The sequence below is a fragment of the Chrysemys picta genome, chromosome 17 (genome assembly GCF_011386835.1).
Source record: "Chrysemys picta bellii isolate R12L10 chromosome 17, ASM1138683v2, whole genome shotgun sequence".
Lineage (NCBI taxonomy): Eukaryota > Metazoa > Chordata > Testudines > Emydidae > Chrysemys > Chrysemys picta.
Window position 1 is genome coordinate 1,415,512 of NC_088807.1, and position 17,261 is coordinate 1,432,772.

General features: G+C 69.8%; 1 protein-coding gene across 1 annotated transcript; it reads right to left on the minus strand.

The window, feature by feature from the left end:
* Window positions 1-3,092: 3,092 nt before the first annotated feature.
* Window positions 3,093-16,748, minus strand: NUMBL (NUMB like endocytic adaptor protein). Its single transcript, XM_065571639.1, is given in 10 exon segments — window positions 3,093-4,646; window positions 4,648-5,168; window positions 5,692-5,844; window positions 6,182-6,472; window positions 8,289-8,493; window positions 9,911-10,051; window positions 10,248-10,322; window positions 10,622-10,696; window positions 11,205-11,347; window positions 16,597-16,748. Coding segments are annotated over 10 exon segments (1,860 nt in total). The 5' UTR covers window positions 16,724-16,748; the 3' UTR covers window positions 3,093-4,517.
* Between the last annotated feature and the right edge of the window lie 513 nt (window positions 16,749-17,261).

Consider the following 17,261-nt stretch of genomic DNA (forward strand, 5'->3'; position numbering starts at 1 on the left):
CGACAGGGCTGGGGGGGGGGCAGGGCTGGGGTAGCAGGGGCTGTAGGTGGGGAGTGAGGGGCACCGACAGAGCTGGGGGGGGCAGGGCCAGGTTAGCAGGGGCTGCGGGTTGGGAGCGAGGGGCACTGGCAGAGCTCGGGGGGGCAGGGCTGGGCTAGCAGGGGGCTGCGGGTCGGGAGTGAGGGGCACCGGCAGTCTGGGGAGCCCAGGCCTGCGGGGAGGGGGGTGCATTGTGGAGCCGTGTCCAGGTCGGGGCCAGGCGGGGACGGGGGGGGCAAGTGGGGCATTTCCTCTTGCTGGAGGGGAACGACTCCCCAGCTCCCCCCTTCAGCACCCCAGGGACCCGCTCCCAGCTTCCGGGAGTCCCCCTTCTCCCAGTACAGACCCCCCCTCCACTCCCTTCCCCCCATCTGTCTCTGCCCCCCCATCTCCGCCCCCTGACCCCCACCCACCTTTCCCCTCTAGGGGGTGCCAGGGGCCCCAACGCAGGGCTGGCTGGGTCGGGAGGCAGGGAATGGGGCACAGGGCCCTGCCCCCTAGGGACTGCTGGGGGGGGCAGGGGCTGGTTCAGGGGTGCAGGGTGTTGGGGGACACCCCCCCTGCAGAGCTGCCCCAAACCCACCCGCGAGGTGCCCACCTCTGGGCCGCGGCTTCCACCGTGGGGTCCCAAGCACTCGCTGGGGGGCATTTACCATAGCAACAGTCCCACCCCCCCAGCGCCTCGGGGGCTTGTGCCGGGGGGGGGGACACAGCCCCGAGTTCCTGAGCCCACAGGGGCCGTGTGCTGCACCGAGGCAGCTCGGCCTGTGCCCGCCTGGCACCATCCGTGTCCCACGAGCTACACGGTGCCCTGTGCGGCACGTGGCTGCAGGCTGCCTGGGGGTGGCACCTCCGTCCCCAGCCCCTGCCACGCCGCGTAGGGGAACCCCGTGGGGGCACCCAGAGCCCCGTGGGACCCTCGGCCCAGCTCCCACCCCCGCAGCACCACGTGGGCACTGCCCTGTGGCACCCCAACCCCCCGGGCATCAGACGCTACCACAGCCGCTGGTTCAGGAGACGGGACCCCCAGGACTCCGTGGGGCAGCCGGAGATTCGGCACGTCTGACCGGGGATGAGGGGGCAGGGGGGTGGGAGGAGGGGGGTGGCTGGGAGTCCCAGGAGAGGGGGACCTGGGGGATGCAGAGGGGGGCAGGGAGTGGGAGGAGGGGGACCTGGGGGATGCAGAGGGGTGAAGGGTCAGGGAGTGGGAGGAGGAGTGTGGCTGGGGGGTCCCAGGAGAGGGGGCAGGGAGTGGGAGGAGGGGGGTGGCTGGGGGGTCCCAGGAGAGGGGGCAGGGAGTGGGAGGAGAGGGGGAGCTGGGGGATGCAGAGGGGCGAGGGGGCAGGGAGTGGGAGGAGGGGGGTGGCTGGGGGTCCCAGGAGAGGGGGAGCTGGGGGATGCAGATGGGCGAGGGGGCAGGAAGTGGGAGGAGGGGGTGGCTGGGGGTCCCAGGAGAGGGGATAGGGAGTGGGAGGAAGGGGTTGGCTGGGGGTCCCAGGAGAGGGGATAGGGAGTGGGAGAAGGGGGACCTGGGGGATGCAGAGGAGCGAGGGGGCAGGGAGTGGGAGGAGGGGGGTGGCTGGGGGTCCCAGGAGAGGGGGAGCTGGGGGATGCAGATGGGCGAGGGGGCAGGGAGTGGGAGGAGGGGGTGGCTGGGGGTCCCAGGAGAGGGGATAGGGAGTGGGAGGAGGGGGTTGGCTGGGGGTCCCAGGAGAGGGGATAGGGAGTGGGAGAAGGGGGACCTGGGGGATGCAGAGGAGCGAGGGGGCAGGGAGTGGGAGGAGGGGGTGGCTGGGGGATCCCAGGAGAGGGGATAGGGAGTGGGAGGAGGGGTTGGCTGGGGGTCCCATGAGAGGGGGACCTGGGGGATGCAGAGGGGTGAAGGGGCAGGGAGTGGGAAGAGGGGGTTGGCTGAGGGTCCCATGAGAGGGGGCAGGGAGTGGGAGGAGGGGGTGGCTGGGGGTCCCAGGAGAGGGGGCAGGGAGTGGGAGGAGGGGGTGGCTGGGGGTCCCAGGAGAGGGGATAGGGAGTGGGAGGAGGGGGTGGCTGGGGGTCCCAGGAGAGGGGATAGGGAGTGGGAGGAGGGGGTTGGCTGGGGGTCCCAGGAGTGGGGGCAGGGAGTGGGAGGAGGGGGTTGGCTGGGGGGGGTCCCAGGAGAGGGGGAGCTGGGGGATGCAGAGGGGTGAGGGGGCAGGGAGTGGGAGGAGGGGTGGCTGGGGGTCCCAGGAGAGGGGGCAGGGAGTGGGAGGAGGGGGTGGCTGGGGGTCCCAGGAGAGGGGGACCTGGGGGATGCAGGGGGGGAGCTGGGCAGGGTGTGAGGGACTCTTGGCCCAGGGCCCCAGCTCGTCTCCCCCAGGCGTTTCGGCTGCGAGCGGCGGTGCCGGAGGGCGCCCGCCAGGCCCGAGCAGGGCTGGCCCCATGTGGGGCTGCAGGGTCCGGCCCGGTGAGGGCACCGGGGGGAGATCTATAGGGCTCATCACTGGGGGCTCAGACCCCTCAGTACCATCACACCCAATGGCCCCGGGCCCCTGAGTCAGGCAGCCCCCGCCCTGGGGCCGGCGCCCACTCGAGGGGACAGGCCCCGTGTCCAGCCCCCCCAGGTGAATGTGAGGTGCTGGGGGGGGGGCAGTGCAAATGAGCTGCCCCATCTCGCCCCCCAAAGGAGCAGCCCAGTGTGGGCTTGCCCCTGCCTGTGGTCTCGTGGGGTATCCGCAGGGTGTGGGGGGAGAGGCTGTGGATTGGGGTGAGGCTGGTTATAGGGGGCCTCTGTGCCTGGCGCTGAGATGCAGCCACCTCTGGGCCGGGGTGGGGGCTGGTTATACGGCGCCCGCTTGCCCAGTGCTGAGATGCAGCCACCTCTGGGGTGGGGCGCGGGGGTGTTTAACAATCCCCAGGCAATGCCCCACTACCGCAGTTTAGGACAAGAGGTGACGGAGCCCCCCCACCCCCCAGGATCCTGCTGCTGGACCCAGGGCAATTCCAGCCGCAGCGCCCCCCATCGCCCCCCCGGGCTGTGACACCTGACACGACCCCGATCCGCTGCAGGCCCCCCCGGTGCAGGGCACAGCCGGTAGGCGAGGATGGTTTATTGGCAGTTATTTGTAGCATACAAACTGGGGGAAGGGGCGGGGGGGGGGGGGCATATTTTAGATACAAAATTTTTTTGGAAATAAAGATAGAAAATCTCCTCCTCCCCCACTGGGGCCAGCGTCGCAGGGCACGGACCAGCCCCTCCCCACCCCCCAGCACCTGCCCCAGGGCTCTGTGCACCTACAACGGGGCACGGCCCCCCTGCCCCCGGGCGCCCCCCTCCTGCCCTGCACCCACCGGGTGGCATCCACTGAGCCGGGCCCTGTGGCATCGCCCCCGGAGGCCCGCACGCAGCCCCTGCCCCCCCGGGGACTCCGGGCGGTGCCCACGTGGGGGGCGAATCCAGGCCATGCTGCTCTGGCCCCGTGGGGCAGATCAGAGGGCTCAGGTGCCCCCCCCAGGGGGGGTCAGGCCCGGCCCCTGGCCCCACACAGGCCGGGGGAGGGGTTTCTGGTCCCCCCACTCCAGGCCCCCCCCAGTTCCCACAGCATCCCCCCTACATCAGCCCAGGGGGGGGAGCAAGCTTTGATTTGTGCCGGGATCAGACAGGGAAGGGGGGTAAACTGAGGCAAGGCGAGCCCGTCCATCCTCTCCCCTCTTCACCGGGACCCTTCCCGGCCATCCCCGTCCCCAAACCAAAAATCAGAGACAATAAATTAGAGCCAGGGACAACCCCCCCCCCCCGCCCCGCTTGGCCAAGGGCCCCTGAGACCCCCCAGCCAGGAGAAGCTCCAGCACGGGACTCCCCATCTGGGCCACACTGCGGGACCCGGGGGGGCACAGCGCCCCCTAGCAGGAGGCGCTGGTGCCCCGTGACACCCTCACTCCCGCTACAGGGTGAAAAGGCCAGAACCAGTCCGCCCCCCCCCAGCAGCTCCGTGCAGGAGAGCAATCCAGGTCCAGCCCCCCCATTTTCCCTCTGCTCAGCCCCCCAGAACCTGCCCCCAGGGACGCAGGCCTGACCATTAGACGGGGGGGGGGTTAGCCCTGATCACCCCTGGATCTGGGGGGTGCCCCCACCCAGCCCCCCCACACATCCAGCCCAGGGTCCCTCCCTGTTTGCAGCCAGCCAGGGACCCGTTAACCATTTCATCACCGGGGGGGGGGGGGAGGTTCCTCACCCCCACATTCCCCAGTCCCACCTCCAGTGACTGGGACCCACGCTCAGTCCCCCCATCGGCCCCCAGGCAAAGCCCCCAAAGCTGATGCTGGGGGGGGGGGCAGCAGCCCTGGGGGCCCCTCCCCAGCCTGTCCCCCCGTTTGACAAGGAGGTGGTGACCCACGTCCCGCTGGGGTTGGGGGGTCTCCATACATCCCCCACCTCTACCTGGCCCCACAGTCCGTTCCGTAGTGGGGGGCTCAGGGACCCCCAGTCGCTCCCCCCCAGCTCACAGCTCGATCTCAAAGGTTTTCTGCAGGTCTCCGGCGAAGGGGTTCACCGGGTCGGCCCCCCCGGGGGGCTTGGCCCCCAGCGCCGCCCACTGAGCCTCAAAGGGGTCCGGCTTGGGCCCGGGGCGGGGCGGTGGCGAGCGGGGGGGCCACGGCCCCCGGCTGGCCCGACTCCGGGGGCCAGGGGGCAGCGCTGCCGGACTTGGGTCGGGCCTGGGGGGGAGGGGGCAGCGCGGGGCCCAGCAGAGCAGGGGGGAAGGGGCTGGCCTTGCCCCCCAAGTTCGAGGGCGGCAGCTGGGCGGCGGAGCAGAAGACGTTGGCCACCATCTGGGAGGGGGTGATGCCCACCACGGGGACGCTGGGGGCTGCGAAGGGCCCGGCCGGCGGGTAGGCCCCCACGGGCACGTAGGCCGGCTGCATGTGGGGCGGCAGGAACATGCCCACGGGGGCGGGCGCGGCGTCGTAGCTCATGGGGTAGGGGGGCAGCGTGGCAGGCAGGGCTGCGGGCACGGCCACCTGCTGCGCCTTGGCCGTCTGGGCCACCTCCTCCAGCCAGCGCTCGGCCTCCGATGGGGTCCTCTTGTGTCCGGGCTGGAACTGGGGGGCCTGCGAAGGGGCCCCCGCCCCAGGCTCTCCCCAGGCGTCCGGCCCTGTGGGCGAGGAGAAAAACAACGTCAGGAGCGAGCCACCCCAGTGGCAATGCCAGGGCGGGGCGCGGAGGGCTGGCTACCTACGAAGCCCTTGCCTGGCACGAAGATGCAGCTGCCTCTGGGGTGGAGCGTGTGGGCTGGCCACCCAGGGACCTCTTGCCCAGAGCAGAGATTGGCTTTCTCTGGGGTGGGGGGCAGGGCTGGTTATACAGATATTTTCCCTCTGGGCGACAGCTTGTCCGTGTGCCCTTGGCACCGTGTGGGTACGGGGTGTGCCCGGGGGTGATCCCCAGGAGAGGGGCCTGGCACCCCCAGTGCAGCCCCCAGGGGGCCTGGCCTAGTTGGGGGTGACACCCCTGGGGGTGCACATGGCGTACCTGGGGGGCGTGGCACAGGGGACGTGGCGCAGTGCATGGGGGGCGTGCGCGGGGATGTGGTACAGGGCACGGGGGGGAGGGGTTCCCGGGGGCCTGGCACAGGGGACGCGGCACAGGGCACGGGAGGGGGTTTGCGGGGCCCGTACCTTGGGGGAGCCCTGCTGGGGGGGAGGCGGTGCCGTCGGCGGCCGTGGGGCTGAAGGGGTCGGCGGGCGGGCGAGCGAAGGAGGCGTCGATCTGGCTGCAGAGGGCGCTGATCCCGTCGCTGTCACCGGTCGGGGTCGACTCCAGCTCCGGCACTGGGGGGGGGGGGGGAGACTCGGAGTGAACACCCCCCCTTCCAGTGTGGCCCCCGGGTAATACGCCCCCCATCTCTTAAAGGGCTGGAAGCCAAGATACCCCCCTAGGGTCCAGCTGCCCCCCCAGCTCCCGTGGCCCCTGCTGCCCCCCACACCCAGTTCCCCCATGCCCCTACCCCCCCCCAGCTGCCACGTGTGCCCAGCTCACCCACACCCCTGCCCCCCCAGTCCCTGCTTCCCTGCCCCGGTGCCCCCTTACCCGGCTCCCTGCCCCCCGGTCCCGGCTCCCTGCCCCCCAGCCCTGGCGCCCCCTTGCCCGGCTCCCTGCCCGGCTCACCGGCGCCCCCGGGCGGGCAGTCCCCCTTGCGCTGCAGGGTGGAGGGCAGGTCGCTAAGCCGCAGCGAGAGCTGGCGTTTGAAGGGCGAGTTCCTCTGGCTGAGGGCGGGGAAGCCGCGGAAGGAGCCCTGCCGGACCAGCTGCTCCAGGGGCGCGTGGCGGCGCGGGATGGCGCGCTGGGGGCCCCCCTCCCCCTTCTCCGCCGGCGACGTGGCCCCCTGCGGTGGGGAGACGCTGCCCGGCTGGGCGGGGCCGGGGGGCACCGAGGGGGCGGCGGCTGGGGCGGCCTCCGCTGGGAGAGAGAGTCGGGGTGAGACCCCCCCGTAGTTCCCCTCGCCAACCCCCTCCCCGGGCTCTCTGCCCCTCCCCCCAGGACAGCCCCCTTCCCTGGCACCTGCCCCCCAAGCGCCCCCAGGAACCTCCATCCCTCCCTCAACACATTCAAGCTCCCCCAACTCAGACCAAGTGTGTCCCCTCCCAGCATGCACGAGGGGGCTGGGCAGGGCATGAGAGTACGGGGCGTGGGGGGGACACGGGGGCGGGTACCCGAAGCGGTGGGGGGTGGAGTTGAGCAGGCGAGGGGGGGGGCGGAGATGGTCAGGAGCTGAGGGTAATGGCGGGGGGGGACACGGGGGGGCGGGTGCCTGGAGGGGTGGAGCTGGGCAGGCGAGAGGGGGGGGAGATGGTCAGGAGCTGAGGGTAATGGCGGGGAGGGGACACGGGGGGGCGGGTGCCTGGAGGGGTGGAGCTGGGCAGGCGAGGGGGGGGGGGAGACGGTCAGGAGTTGAGGGTAATGGCGGGGAGGGGACACGGGGGGGCGGTGCCTGGAGGGGTGGAGCTGGGCAGGCGAGTGGGGGGGGGAGATGGTCAGGAGTTGAGGGTAATGGCGGGGGGGGGGGGTGACACGGGGGGGCGGGTGCCTGGAGGGGTGGAGCTGGGCAGGCGAGGGGGGACGGAGATGGTCAGGAGCTGAGGGTAATGGCGGGGGGGTGGGTGACACGGGGGGGGGTGCCTGGAGGGGTGGAGCTGGGCAGGCGAGGGGGGGCGGAGATGGTCAGGAGCTGAGGGCATTAGGGGGCGGGAGGAGGACACGGGGGGGCGGCTGGAGCTGGGCAGGCGAGGGGGGGGGAGATGGTCAGGTGTTGAGGGTAATGGCTGGGGGGGACACGGGGGGGGAGATGCTCAGGGGCTGAGGGCATTGGGGGGCGGGAGGAGGACACGGGGGGGCGGCTGGAGCTGGGCAGGTGAGGGGGGGGCAGAGATGGTCAGGAGTTGAGGGTAATGGCGGGGGGGGACACGGGGGGGCGGGTGCCTGGAGGGGTGGGGCTGGGCAGGCGAGGGGGGGGGGGAGATGGTCAGGTGTTGAGGGTAATGGCTGGGGGGGACACGGGGGGGGGGAAGATGCTCAGGGGCTGAGGGCATTGGGGGGCGGGAGGAGGACACGGGGGGGCGGCTGGAGCTGGGCAGGCGAGGGGGGGCGGAGATGGGCAGGCGTTGAGGGTATGGGGGCGACACGGGGGGGGGGAAGATGCTCAGGGGCTGAGGGCATTGGGGGGCGGGAGGACGACACGGGGGGGCGGCTGGAGCTGGGCAGGCGAGGGGGGGCGGAGATGGTCAGGTGTTGAGGGTAATGGCTGGGGGGGGGACACGGGGGGGCGGGTACCTGGAGGGGTGGGGGGTGGAGCTGGGCAGGCGAGGGGGGGGAGATGGTCAGGCGTTGAGGGTATGGGGGTGACACGGGGGGGGAGGGAGATGCTCAGGAGCTGAGGGCATTGGGGGGCGGGAGGAGGACACGTGGGGGCGGCTGGAGCTGGGCAGGCGAGGGGGGGGAGATGGTCAGGCGTTGAGGGTAATGGCTGGGGGGGGGACACGGGGGGGGGGGAAGATGCTCAGGGGCTGAGGGCATTGGGGGGCGGGAGGAGGACACGGGGGGGCGGCTGGAGCTGGGCAGGCGAGGGGGGGCGGAGATGGTCAGGTGTTGAGGGTAATGGCTGGGGGGGGACACGGGGGGGGGAAGATGCTCAGGGGCTGAGGGCATTGGGGGGCGGGAGGAGGACACGGGGGGGGCGGCTGGAGCTGGGCGGTGGCTCCGGGCGCGTCCCGCTCACCTTTCTTCCTGTCCTGCAGCTGGCGCAGCACGAGCTGGCGCTGGGCGGGCTGGCTGGCGGCCGGGGCGCGGAAGGAGCCCTCGCGGGCGAAGCTGGTGCGGTTGGCGTCGAAAGAGGCCGTCACCCCACACTCCTTCTCCCGCTTCTGCTTGCGCTCCAGGCAGGCGGCGAAGGCGCAGCCCACGGCGTGGCTCAGGCGCTCGCCCTGTGGGCAGGGGGCAGAGCCAGGTCAGGACACGAGCAGCCTTCGCACGGGCTGCGGGGGGCGCGCACGGGGAGCCGACTGGGCGAGCCCCTTTGCACGGGGACCTGCACGAGTGGCTGGGGTGGCACAGCAGAGTGCACGGGGGCATGTGCGAGAACCAGCGAGCGCGGCGGTGCAGAGAGGCTGCGTGTGCAAGGCGTGTGTGCATGAGCACCGGTGTGCAAGTGAGGTGCGGCTGGGCAAGGCGGGCGTGCCAGGTGCAGTGTGCAGGCGAGGTGAGCGTGCAAGGTTCAGCACACGGGTGAGACGGGCATACCAGGGGCAGTGCACGGGCGAGGCGGGCGGGGTGTGGCAGGTTCAGCATGCGGGTGAGGCAGGTGGGTCGAGGTGTGCCATGTGTAGCATGCGTGTGAGGTGTGCGAGGCATGCCAGGTTCAGCACGTGGGCAAGGCGTGCGAGGTGCAGCATACGGGCGAGGTGCAGTGCACGGGCAAAGCAGGTTCAGCACGCGGGCGAGGTGGGCGCGCCAGGTTCGGCACACAGGTGAAGGTGCGAAGCGTGTGAGGTGCAGCGGGCGTGTGAAGCGGGCATGCCAGGTTCAGCACACGTGCAAGGGTGCGAGGCATGCGAGGTGCAGTGGGCGTGCAAGGCATGCCAGGTTCAGCATGCGTGCAAGGTGGGCGAGGTTCAGCACACAGGCGAGGGTGCGAGGCATGTGAGGGGCAGTGTGCGAAGCGCAGTGTGCGTGCGAGGTGTGCCAGGTTCAGCACACGGGCGAGGGTGCTAGGCGTGCGAGGTGCAGTGGGCGAGGTGCAGCGGGCAGGTGGGAGGGCGAGGCGGGTGTGCTAGGTTCAGCATGCAGGCAAGGGTGCAAGGTGCAGTGGGCGTGCGAGGCATGCCAGGTTCAGCACACGGGCGAGCGGCAGCGTGCAAGGCGCAGGGTGCGAGGCGTGCAGGCGAGGGTGCGAGGTTCAGCACACGGGCGAGGGTGCGAGGTGTGTGAGGGGCAGCGTGCGAGGCGCAGCGTGCGAGGCGCAGCATGAAAGGTGCAGGGTGCGTGCGAGGTGTGCCAGGTTCAGCACGTGGGCGAGGGTGCGAGGTGCAGTGGGTGTGCGAGGTTCAGCACACGGGCGAGGGTGCGAGGCATGGGAGGGGCAGCGTGCGAGGCGCACGGTGCGTGCGAGGCGTGCCAGGTTCAGCACGTGGGCGAGGGTGCGAGGTGTGTGAGGGGCAGCGTGTGAGGCGCAGGGTGCGTGCAAGGTGTGCCAGGTTCAGCACACAGGCGAGGGTGTGAGGGGCAGCGTGCGAGGCGCAGGGTGCGAGGGGCAGCGTGCGAGGTGCAGGGTGCGTGCGAGGCGTGCGAGGTTCAGCACGTGGGCGAGGGTGCGAGGCGGGCACACGCCCGGGGGCCACGCACCGAGTCCTTGAGGGCCAGGAAGCAATGGCAGATCCAGCGGCGCGTGGTGCCGTCGCGGCAGATGTAGGAAAAGGCCTTGTCGAAGTTGCGGTCGGGGGCGCAGAACGAAACCTTCTCGATGGTCTGGTCGACAATGAGATCCTGGGGGGCAGGGGGGGGCATGAGACGGGGGCAGTGCATTCCCCCCCGCCTCAGCCCAGGGGGACACTCTGCATGTCCGCGGGGCTCCCACGGAGTCCATGGGGGGTGGGGGGATGGCAGGACCCTCCCACAGCTCCCCACTGCCCCATAACCTCCCCCACAATCCCCAGTCCCTCCCCCCGCACCCCCCCCGTACCTTTGTTTTGTCGTCCACGACCCGCAGCCCGTCGGCCGACACCCACAGAACCGACTTCACCGACTTGCGCCCGCTCTGCAATCGGGGGGGGGGAGGGAGTGTGTCAGTGGGGGATGCTAGAAACCCCCCCAGCCCATCCCTCACTCCTGAGCCCTCTGCCCCATGGCTGGGGGAACCAGTTCAGAGACTGGAAAAATCTATCAGCCCCCCCGGGGAGATAACAGGGGATGATGGGTGGCTGGGGGGGTGTGCTGGGGAACTCGGGGTGGAGAAGGGGGTTGAAGGAGGAGGTGCTGGGGTTTCCCAGTGGGGGGCACCGGGAGCATCTGGCCCAGACCTGCCCTCCCCCCACCCCTCGTGCCAGCTGCACTCACCGTTTTCAGCTTCTTCACAGCCTCTTCGCACACGTGCATCCCCCGGGACTCCTCCACCTCCGCATGGCCCAGGTACTGCAGGGAGCAGAGGTCAGAGCCAGGCCACCCCCCCGGCAAGATCCCAGCGCCCCATTACCCACCCCTGGGTGCAGGACGCCTGGGTTCCCTGCAGGGAGGGGTAGGAGTTGAGCAGGCCCATGTGTGTGGGATGGGGGTGTGTGAATCCCGTGCACACGTGTGTGCATCGCAGGGGAGCTACTGCAAACATGGGCGTGCAAGCCAAGCGTGCAACCCCCCAGCCCAAGCATGCCCACTGACCCATGTGTGCAAGGCAAGCGTGCACACCCCGGCCTGTGAGAGCAGAATGGGCAACCCCCTGACCCACGTGTGCCGAGTGTGTAACCCCCTGGCCCAAGCGTGCCCATGGACCTGTGTGCACCCTGCTGAGCCGAGCCCGTGCATGACACGTGTGAAAGATACTAGTGCACAGGTGTGCAAGCGGAGGGCGTGCCAGACGTGCCAGCCCGTGGGACTCACCCGCTCTCGTGCCAACGTGCGTGAGCCCCCCCCCCGCCTGACTCACCCGCACGGGGAAGCTGCACTTGCCCCGGCGCACAGCCTCCTCGTCGGCCTGCCACTGGTGGGGCCGGCTGGCCTCGGGCACGTAGGCCGGCTTCTTCCGCCGCAGGCTCTGCCGTAGCTTGTTCATGGCGCCGCCGCCGGGGCCTGGGGGGACACGGGGGTGAGCCAACACGCCCGGGGCCAGGACGCCTGGGTTCTTGCGCAGCTCGGGGAGGAGAGGAGAGGGGAGTGGGGGCTGGTGGGTTAGAGCGGGGGAGGGGGGGGGCTGAGAGCCAGGACTCCTGGGTTCTCTCCCCAGCTCTGGGAGGGGAGTGGGGGCTGGTGGTTAGAGCAGGGGGGGCTGGGAGCCAGGACTCCTGGGTTCTCTCCCCAGCTCTGGGAGGGGAGTGGGGGCTGGTGGTTAGAGCAGGGGGGGGCTGGGAGCCAGGACTCCTGGGTTCTCTCCCCAGCTCTGGGAGGGGAGTGGGGGCTGGTGGTTAGAGCAGGGGGGGCTGGGAGCCAGGACTCCTGGGTTCTCTCCCCAGCTCTGGGAGGGGAGTGGGGGCTAGTGGTTAGAGCTGGGGGGCTGGGAGCCCGACTGCCCCCAGGAGCTCCCCATCTGGACAGACACAAGAATCGTTCACGGGGGGCAGGGAGGTCTCTGCCCAGCCAGCCCTAGTCCATGGCGGCTCTGGGGAAGGTGCACCCCATCTCCGCCCCCCCCCCCAGTTCACACCCCCTCCCTGCCCAAGATGGGTTCTCCCCACTCATCAGACAGCCCCCGGTGCCCCGAAATGGAGCGAGGTTCAGCGTGTGCCCGAGGCACCAACTGCACGGGGGGGGGGGGGGGACTGTGGGGCCCTGGCACACAGGGGGCATCTGCTGTGGGCCCCACTTCGCCGAGCTGGCCTGTGCCCCACACAATGCCCCCCAGCTCCTAACAAGGGGCACAAAAGGGGCCCAGATGGAAAAGCCCCCCCCAACCCAGCATCAAACGGACTGTGCCCTGGGGCAGGGGCCTGAACCCCCCAAGCAGATTGTCGGGGCTGGAGATTGGGGGGCCGTGGCTGGTAGTGGGAGGTGGGCGGGTCAGGCTGGGGGGGGCAGGGCCGGGGCGGGGGGAAGATGGGGAGGAAGGGGCCAGGCCCACGTCGGGGCCTTGATTTAAAATCGGCCCCAGACAACCGAGTGGCAGCCAGAACAAAAGGCCGCGGTGGGGGGCCAGCCCCATGGTAACCCCCCTCCCCCCGAGGGAGGCAGCTGCCCCCAATCAGCACAGAGCTCCCGACAGCTGGTCCCCCCCACCCCACCAGCTGGAGCCGAGCGGGGAGGTCGGGGCCAGGCAAACATTTGGCCAAGGGGGTTTGTTTCCTCAGCTGCTCCCCCCCACCCACCCCGCTGCCCAGCCCCCAACCCCCCTGCACGCCCGATCTCCTCCCCCTAAATGCCCCCTGCCCCGAGTATGGGGCCGGATTTCCCAGGGGGTGTCCAGCACTGGGAGCTGGGGTGTTGAGCCTTTGGGGGGGGGAGAGACCCCCCCCAAGCAGGCTAAGGGAATGTGGGGGGTCTCTCCCCACACCCAACAGTCTGGGCAAAATCACGCGCAGGGAGAATTCGCCTGGGGGGGCGGGGGTCCTGGCTCAGACAAACCAGACCAGGCTGGACAGTGTCTGGGCAGGGGGGGGGGGGGGGGGGGACGACGGACGCACGGACTGGAATAGTCAAATCAATAACAGACCAACCGCAGCTCCCAGAGACCCTACAACAACAGACCAGCTCCCGGAGCCGCCACGCCCAGAGACCCTACATTAACAGACCAGCCCCCGGAGCCGCAGGGCCCAGAGACCCTACAATAACAGACCAGCCCCCAGAGCCGCCACGCCCAGAGATCCTACAATAACAGACCAGCCCCCGGAGCCGCCACGCCCAGAGACCCTACAATAACAGACCAGCCCCCGGAGCCGCAGGGCCCAGAGACCCTACAATAACAGACCAGCCCCCGGAGCCGCAGGGCCCAGAGATCCTACAATAACAGATCAGCCCCCAGAGACCCTACAATAACAGACCAGCCTGTCCACCCCCTGAAGGGCTGAGCTCCCCAGAGCTTAGGCCAGCTCCAGGAGGGGGATATAAATATTCCCCATTCACCTCCCCCCCCCATTGGTGCCCAGCTCCCAGCCCTGCGGGAAGTGGGGGAGGAGCTGGGGGGACCCAGCCCCGACCGCTCCCACGGAGCAGAGCCAAGCGGACGTCTCACCCGGGGATCCATGCGGCAAAGCCGCTGGCATTGTCTGCCCTCGCCCACAGGAGACCCCCCGTGCCAGTTGCCGCTGGTGGCACACTGGGATTTCTAGCCACATGTGCCCCCCCCCGCCCTGGCACTCACGTATCCCAGTGCCGGGGGCGGCCTGCAGGGACCCCAGAGCAGAGCCGAGCTCGGGGACCTGCTCCGGCCTGGGACGCAGCCCTGCCGGCGGGGGCAGCTCCAGGGGCCGGTTCCCCTCCGTGATCCGCTCCAGATGTGGCCACGCAGGGTGGGCCGGGCGGAGCTGCATTTCTGTGGGCACCTGCCAGGGCCCAAAGCAGCTTCGACCCAAAGCTCCTGACCCACTTTGGGAGGGAGCTATGCCGGTCACAGGGAAACTGAGTCACGGGACGTGGCCTACCCCACAATGACTCATTGACAGCCTGGAACAGAACCCAGGAGTCCTGGCTCTCTCCCCCCACAACCAATAGATCCCGCTCTCCTCCCAGAGCTGGGAGAGAACCCAGGAGTCCTGGCTCCCAGCCCCCCCCCGCTCTAACCCACCAGCCCCCACTCCCCTCCCAGAGCCGGGGGAGAACCCAGGTGTCCTGCTGTTCCCCTTTGGCTGGAGGCTCCGGCAGCAGCTGGCCTCCGACGTGGCTCTAACGGATGCTCATAATTCCAGATCGTTTCCCAACTTCCTGTCGGCTCCCGGCCGGCGTCTGGGACCCCTTGAGCTCGGCTGGGTCGGCCCTGGGGAACTCGGCGGTTGTCTCTGCCAGGGGCAGGGGAATGGGAGTGCTTCCTGCACACGGCCCCGCGGCGAGCGCTTCCCAGCCTGCCCCATCAGCCCCGCTGCCAACCGTCTGCTCCAGGTCCCCAGAACCCCAAAGCCCATCCCCCCTCCTGCTCGGCTGGGCTCCACGGCAGAGAGCCAGGGATTCGCACCCCATTTGCGTAGGGAAACTAAGGCACCGAGCAATCGCAGTAGCCCGAGGTCAGCACTGCGGAAGCAACAGGGGATTCTGCTAGTTCACCTGGGGGGTGTCAGAGCCCGACGGCCCCGGCGAGATCCCAGCCTCCGCACAGACTAGAGACAGGATGAATCGCAGCCGTCTCTGGGGTGGGGCGCGGGGACCCGGCGCCAAGATGCAGCCGCCTCTGGGGCGGGGCAGTTGTTTATGCAGGGAGCTCTCCCCTGCTGGTCCTGGCGTGGCAAGGACCAAGCGCCACAATGTGACCCCTCGAACGTTCCCTCAAAGCACTTCCCAGACGCCAGCCCTGCTCCGCGGCCGGAGAGCTGGGAGCCACTCATCCCCGAGCCCTTCCTGCGGAGCAGCAGGGAGCGAACCCAGGAGTCCGGCGGCCTGGGTCCCCCACCCACCCGCCTGCCCAGAGCTGAAGTCGAGCCGCAGAGCCCCGGTCCCCACTGCTCCCCCTCGTGCTGGGCCCTGCACCCAGCCCCTCCCCAGAGCCAGACGCAGACACTAGGCCTCCCAGGAGCAGCCTGCCAGACACTAGGCTGCAAAATACAGACCCATCGGCTCCCCTGCCCCCCTCCCCGGGCTCCTGAGTCACCGAGCTTCCAGGGGCCGCATGATTAAGGCAAGCAGCGGAGGGGGGGGCGTTGAGTCTTTTGATCATTGCCTGGGATACGCCACATCCTCCTTCCCCAGCAAAATCTGTCACATCCCCAGGCCGGCTGCAGCCGCCACCTGTTCCCAGAGCAAACATGCCCCAGCCTGGGAATTACGGGGCAAGAAGCCAGAGATCAGAGGGGTCAGGGAAGGGGGAGGGGGGGTTGCACTGGGAAGAGCCCCCTTGCTTTGGGTGTGACAAATATCCGCTCCTCCCCTGCCGGGGCTGGCACACCCCGCAAGAGATCGGTCACCCCCAGACGTGGTGGCTGCCCCCAAGAAGTAGCTGTTTTGAGGGGTGGGCGTTTCGGCCCCTTCCCCATCCACGCGCTCCACAGACAGGCCCATGCAAGCAGCTCCCCTGGGTGCCAGGCTCCCCCGGCCATTCTGGGGTGGCCTGGGATCCCCCCGTTTGTCCACACTCCCTGGTCTCCTGTGTCTGAAAGAAACCGCCCCGGGCGGGTAACCGGCGCCGATCTCGGGTGGTTTCTTTGCAGCCGAAGGGGGCACGGCCGTGGGGAGACCCTAAATCCGTTCTCCCGGACGCCGGCTCCTCTTCCGTCCGCACCCCAAGAGTTTACACGCCCCCCACTGGATAGCATCACAGATCAGCGGGCCCAGCCCGCACGACCCGCCAGCGTCAAGCGGGCCAGACGGGCGCTGTGCAAAGGGGCGCCCCGGGGCGATCGATCGCGCCAGCGTGGTTTGGATCAATCGCCCAGCCCGCGCCATCTGCCAGCGCTCAGCCCCCCCTCCGCGGCTGCCTCTGGTTTCCAAGGCCCCGAACCACAGTCCTGCCAGATCTGCAAAACGCTAGAAAAATAAATGACACATTTCTCCCCCGTGCGGCTCCCACCTTTTTTTTTTTGGGGGGGGGGGGGGGAATTTCCCTTTTCCCAGCACTGACTCCCCCCCCACTTCAGCTCTGCAAAATCAGTCAAATCCCCCATCCCGACCCAAGGCCCAGACCCCCCCGTTTCCACAGGCCTAGGGAAGGGAGCGACCCAAAGGCCCTGGGGGGCGGGGGGGGGCACAGACCCCACTCTTATTTCTGTGGCTTTGGAGAAAATAATCGGGGCGGGGGGGGGGAAGCGAGGCCCACAGCCCAGGCTAGGCAGCAGTTCCCCTCCCTCCCGGACCCGGCACCAGGGCTGGGGGGGGGACCCCCAGAACTCTCCCCCCCCTCCAGCATGCTGCAGACCGCAGCTAATAAACCCATCCGGTGCCCCCCCCCGAGAGCAGCCCTGCCCCCCACCCCGACATGGGATCTGTACTAAATGCAGGAAGGGGAGAGGATGGGGGGGGGTCCCGCTTTGTAGAGCCCCCCCAGCCCCTGTGCAGCCGCCACTCGGGGGGGGCAGCCCCGGGGGGGGCTGGGTTTCGGAGCTGAGCCCCCCCCTTTCCGAGACATTTTTGCAGGGGGGGGCTGCACCATGGGGGGGGGGGGGGCATTTGCAACGTGCACAAGGCGCGGGGGGGGGGATCGGAGCCCTGCACCCCCCGCCCAGGGCCCCGGGCCGGGCCCCCCTTACCCGGGCGCTGGCTGGCTCCGCAGGCACCGAGCGGCCCCCCCGGCCGCCCCCGGCTCCGGCTCCGGCCCCGGCCCCGGCCCCTGGTTGCAGTGACGCGCACGCGCCGCCTTCGCCTCCCCGGGAGCATTCCAGCCGCTGGCCACGCCCCCGCCTCACCACTATGCAAAGAGAGCCACGCCCTCCCGTGCGCGAGGCCTCACGGCCCCGCCCCCTCCATTGGCCACCCCTTGCTCAGCGCCTCTCAGCTCCCCTCCCATTGGCTGTGGCGTCATGAATATGCAAATAGGACTTCGCTGACCTTACCCCCCCCTTTTTTTTTTTGGTGCAAGAGTCCCTCAGCCTGCTCTCATTGGCCCCCAGGCTCATGCATATGCAAATATACCTCCCCCTCCGTTGATAGGCACAAGGGTTGACCCCCCAGACTGGGCCCGGTGCTCAGAGGCGGGGGGGGGGCATGTGACCCCTTTACCCCTTGGCCACCTTCCTCCGAATAGACCCCCCCAGACCGCATCCATCACCGGCCCCATCTCACCCCAACCAATTGAGACCCCTGACCAGAGCAAGTGAGAGATGGACCCCCCCCCCACCTGACCCCTTAGCCCCCCAGATCCCCTCCAGAGTCGGGCGGGGTTGTCGCCGCAGAGAGAAAAGCCCCACCTCAGGGT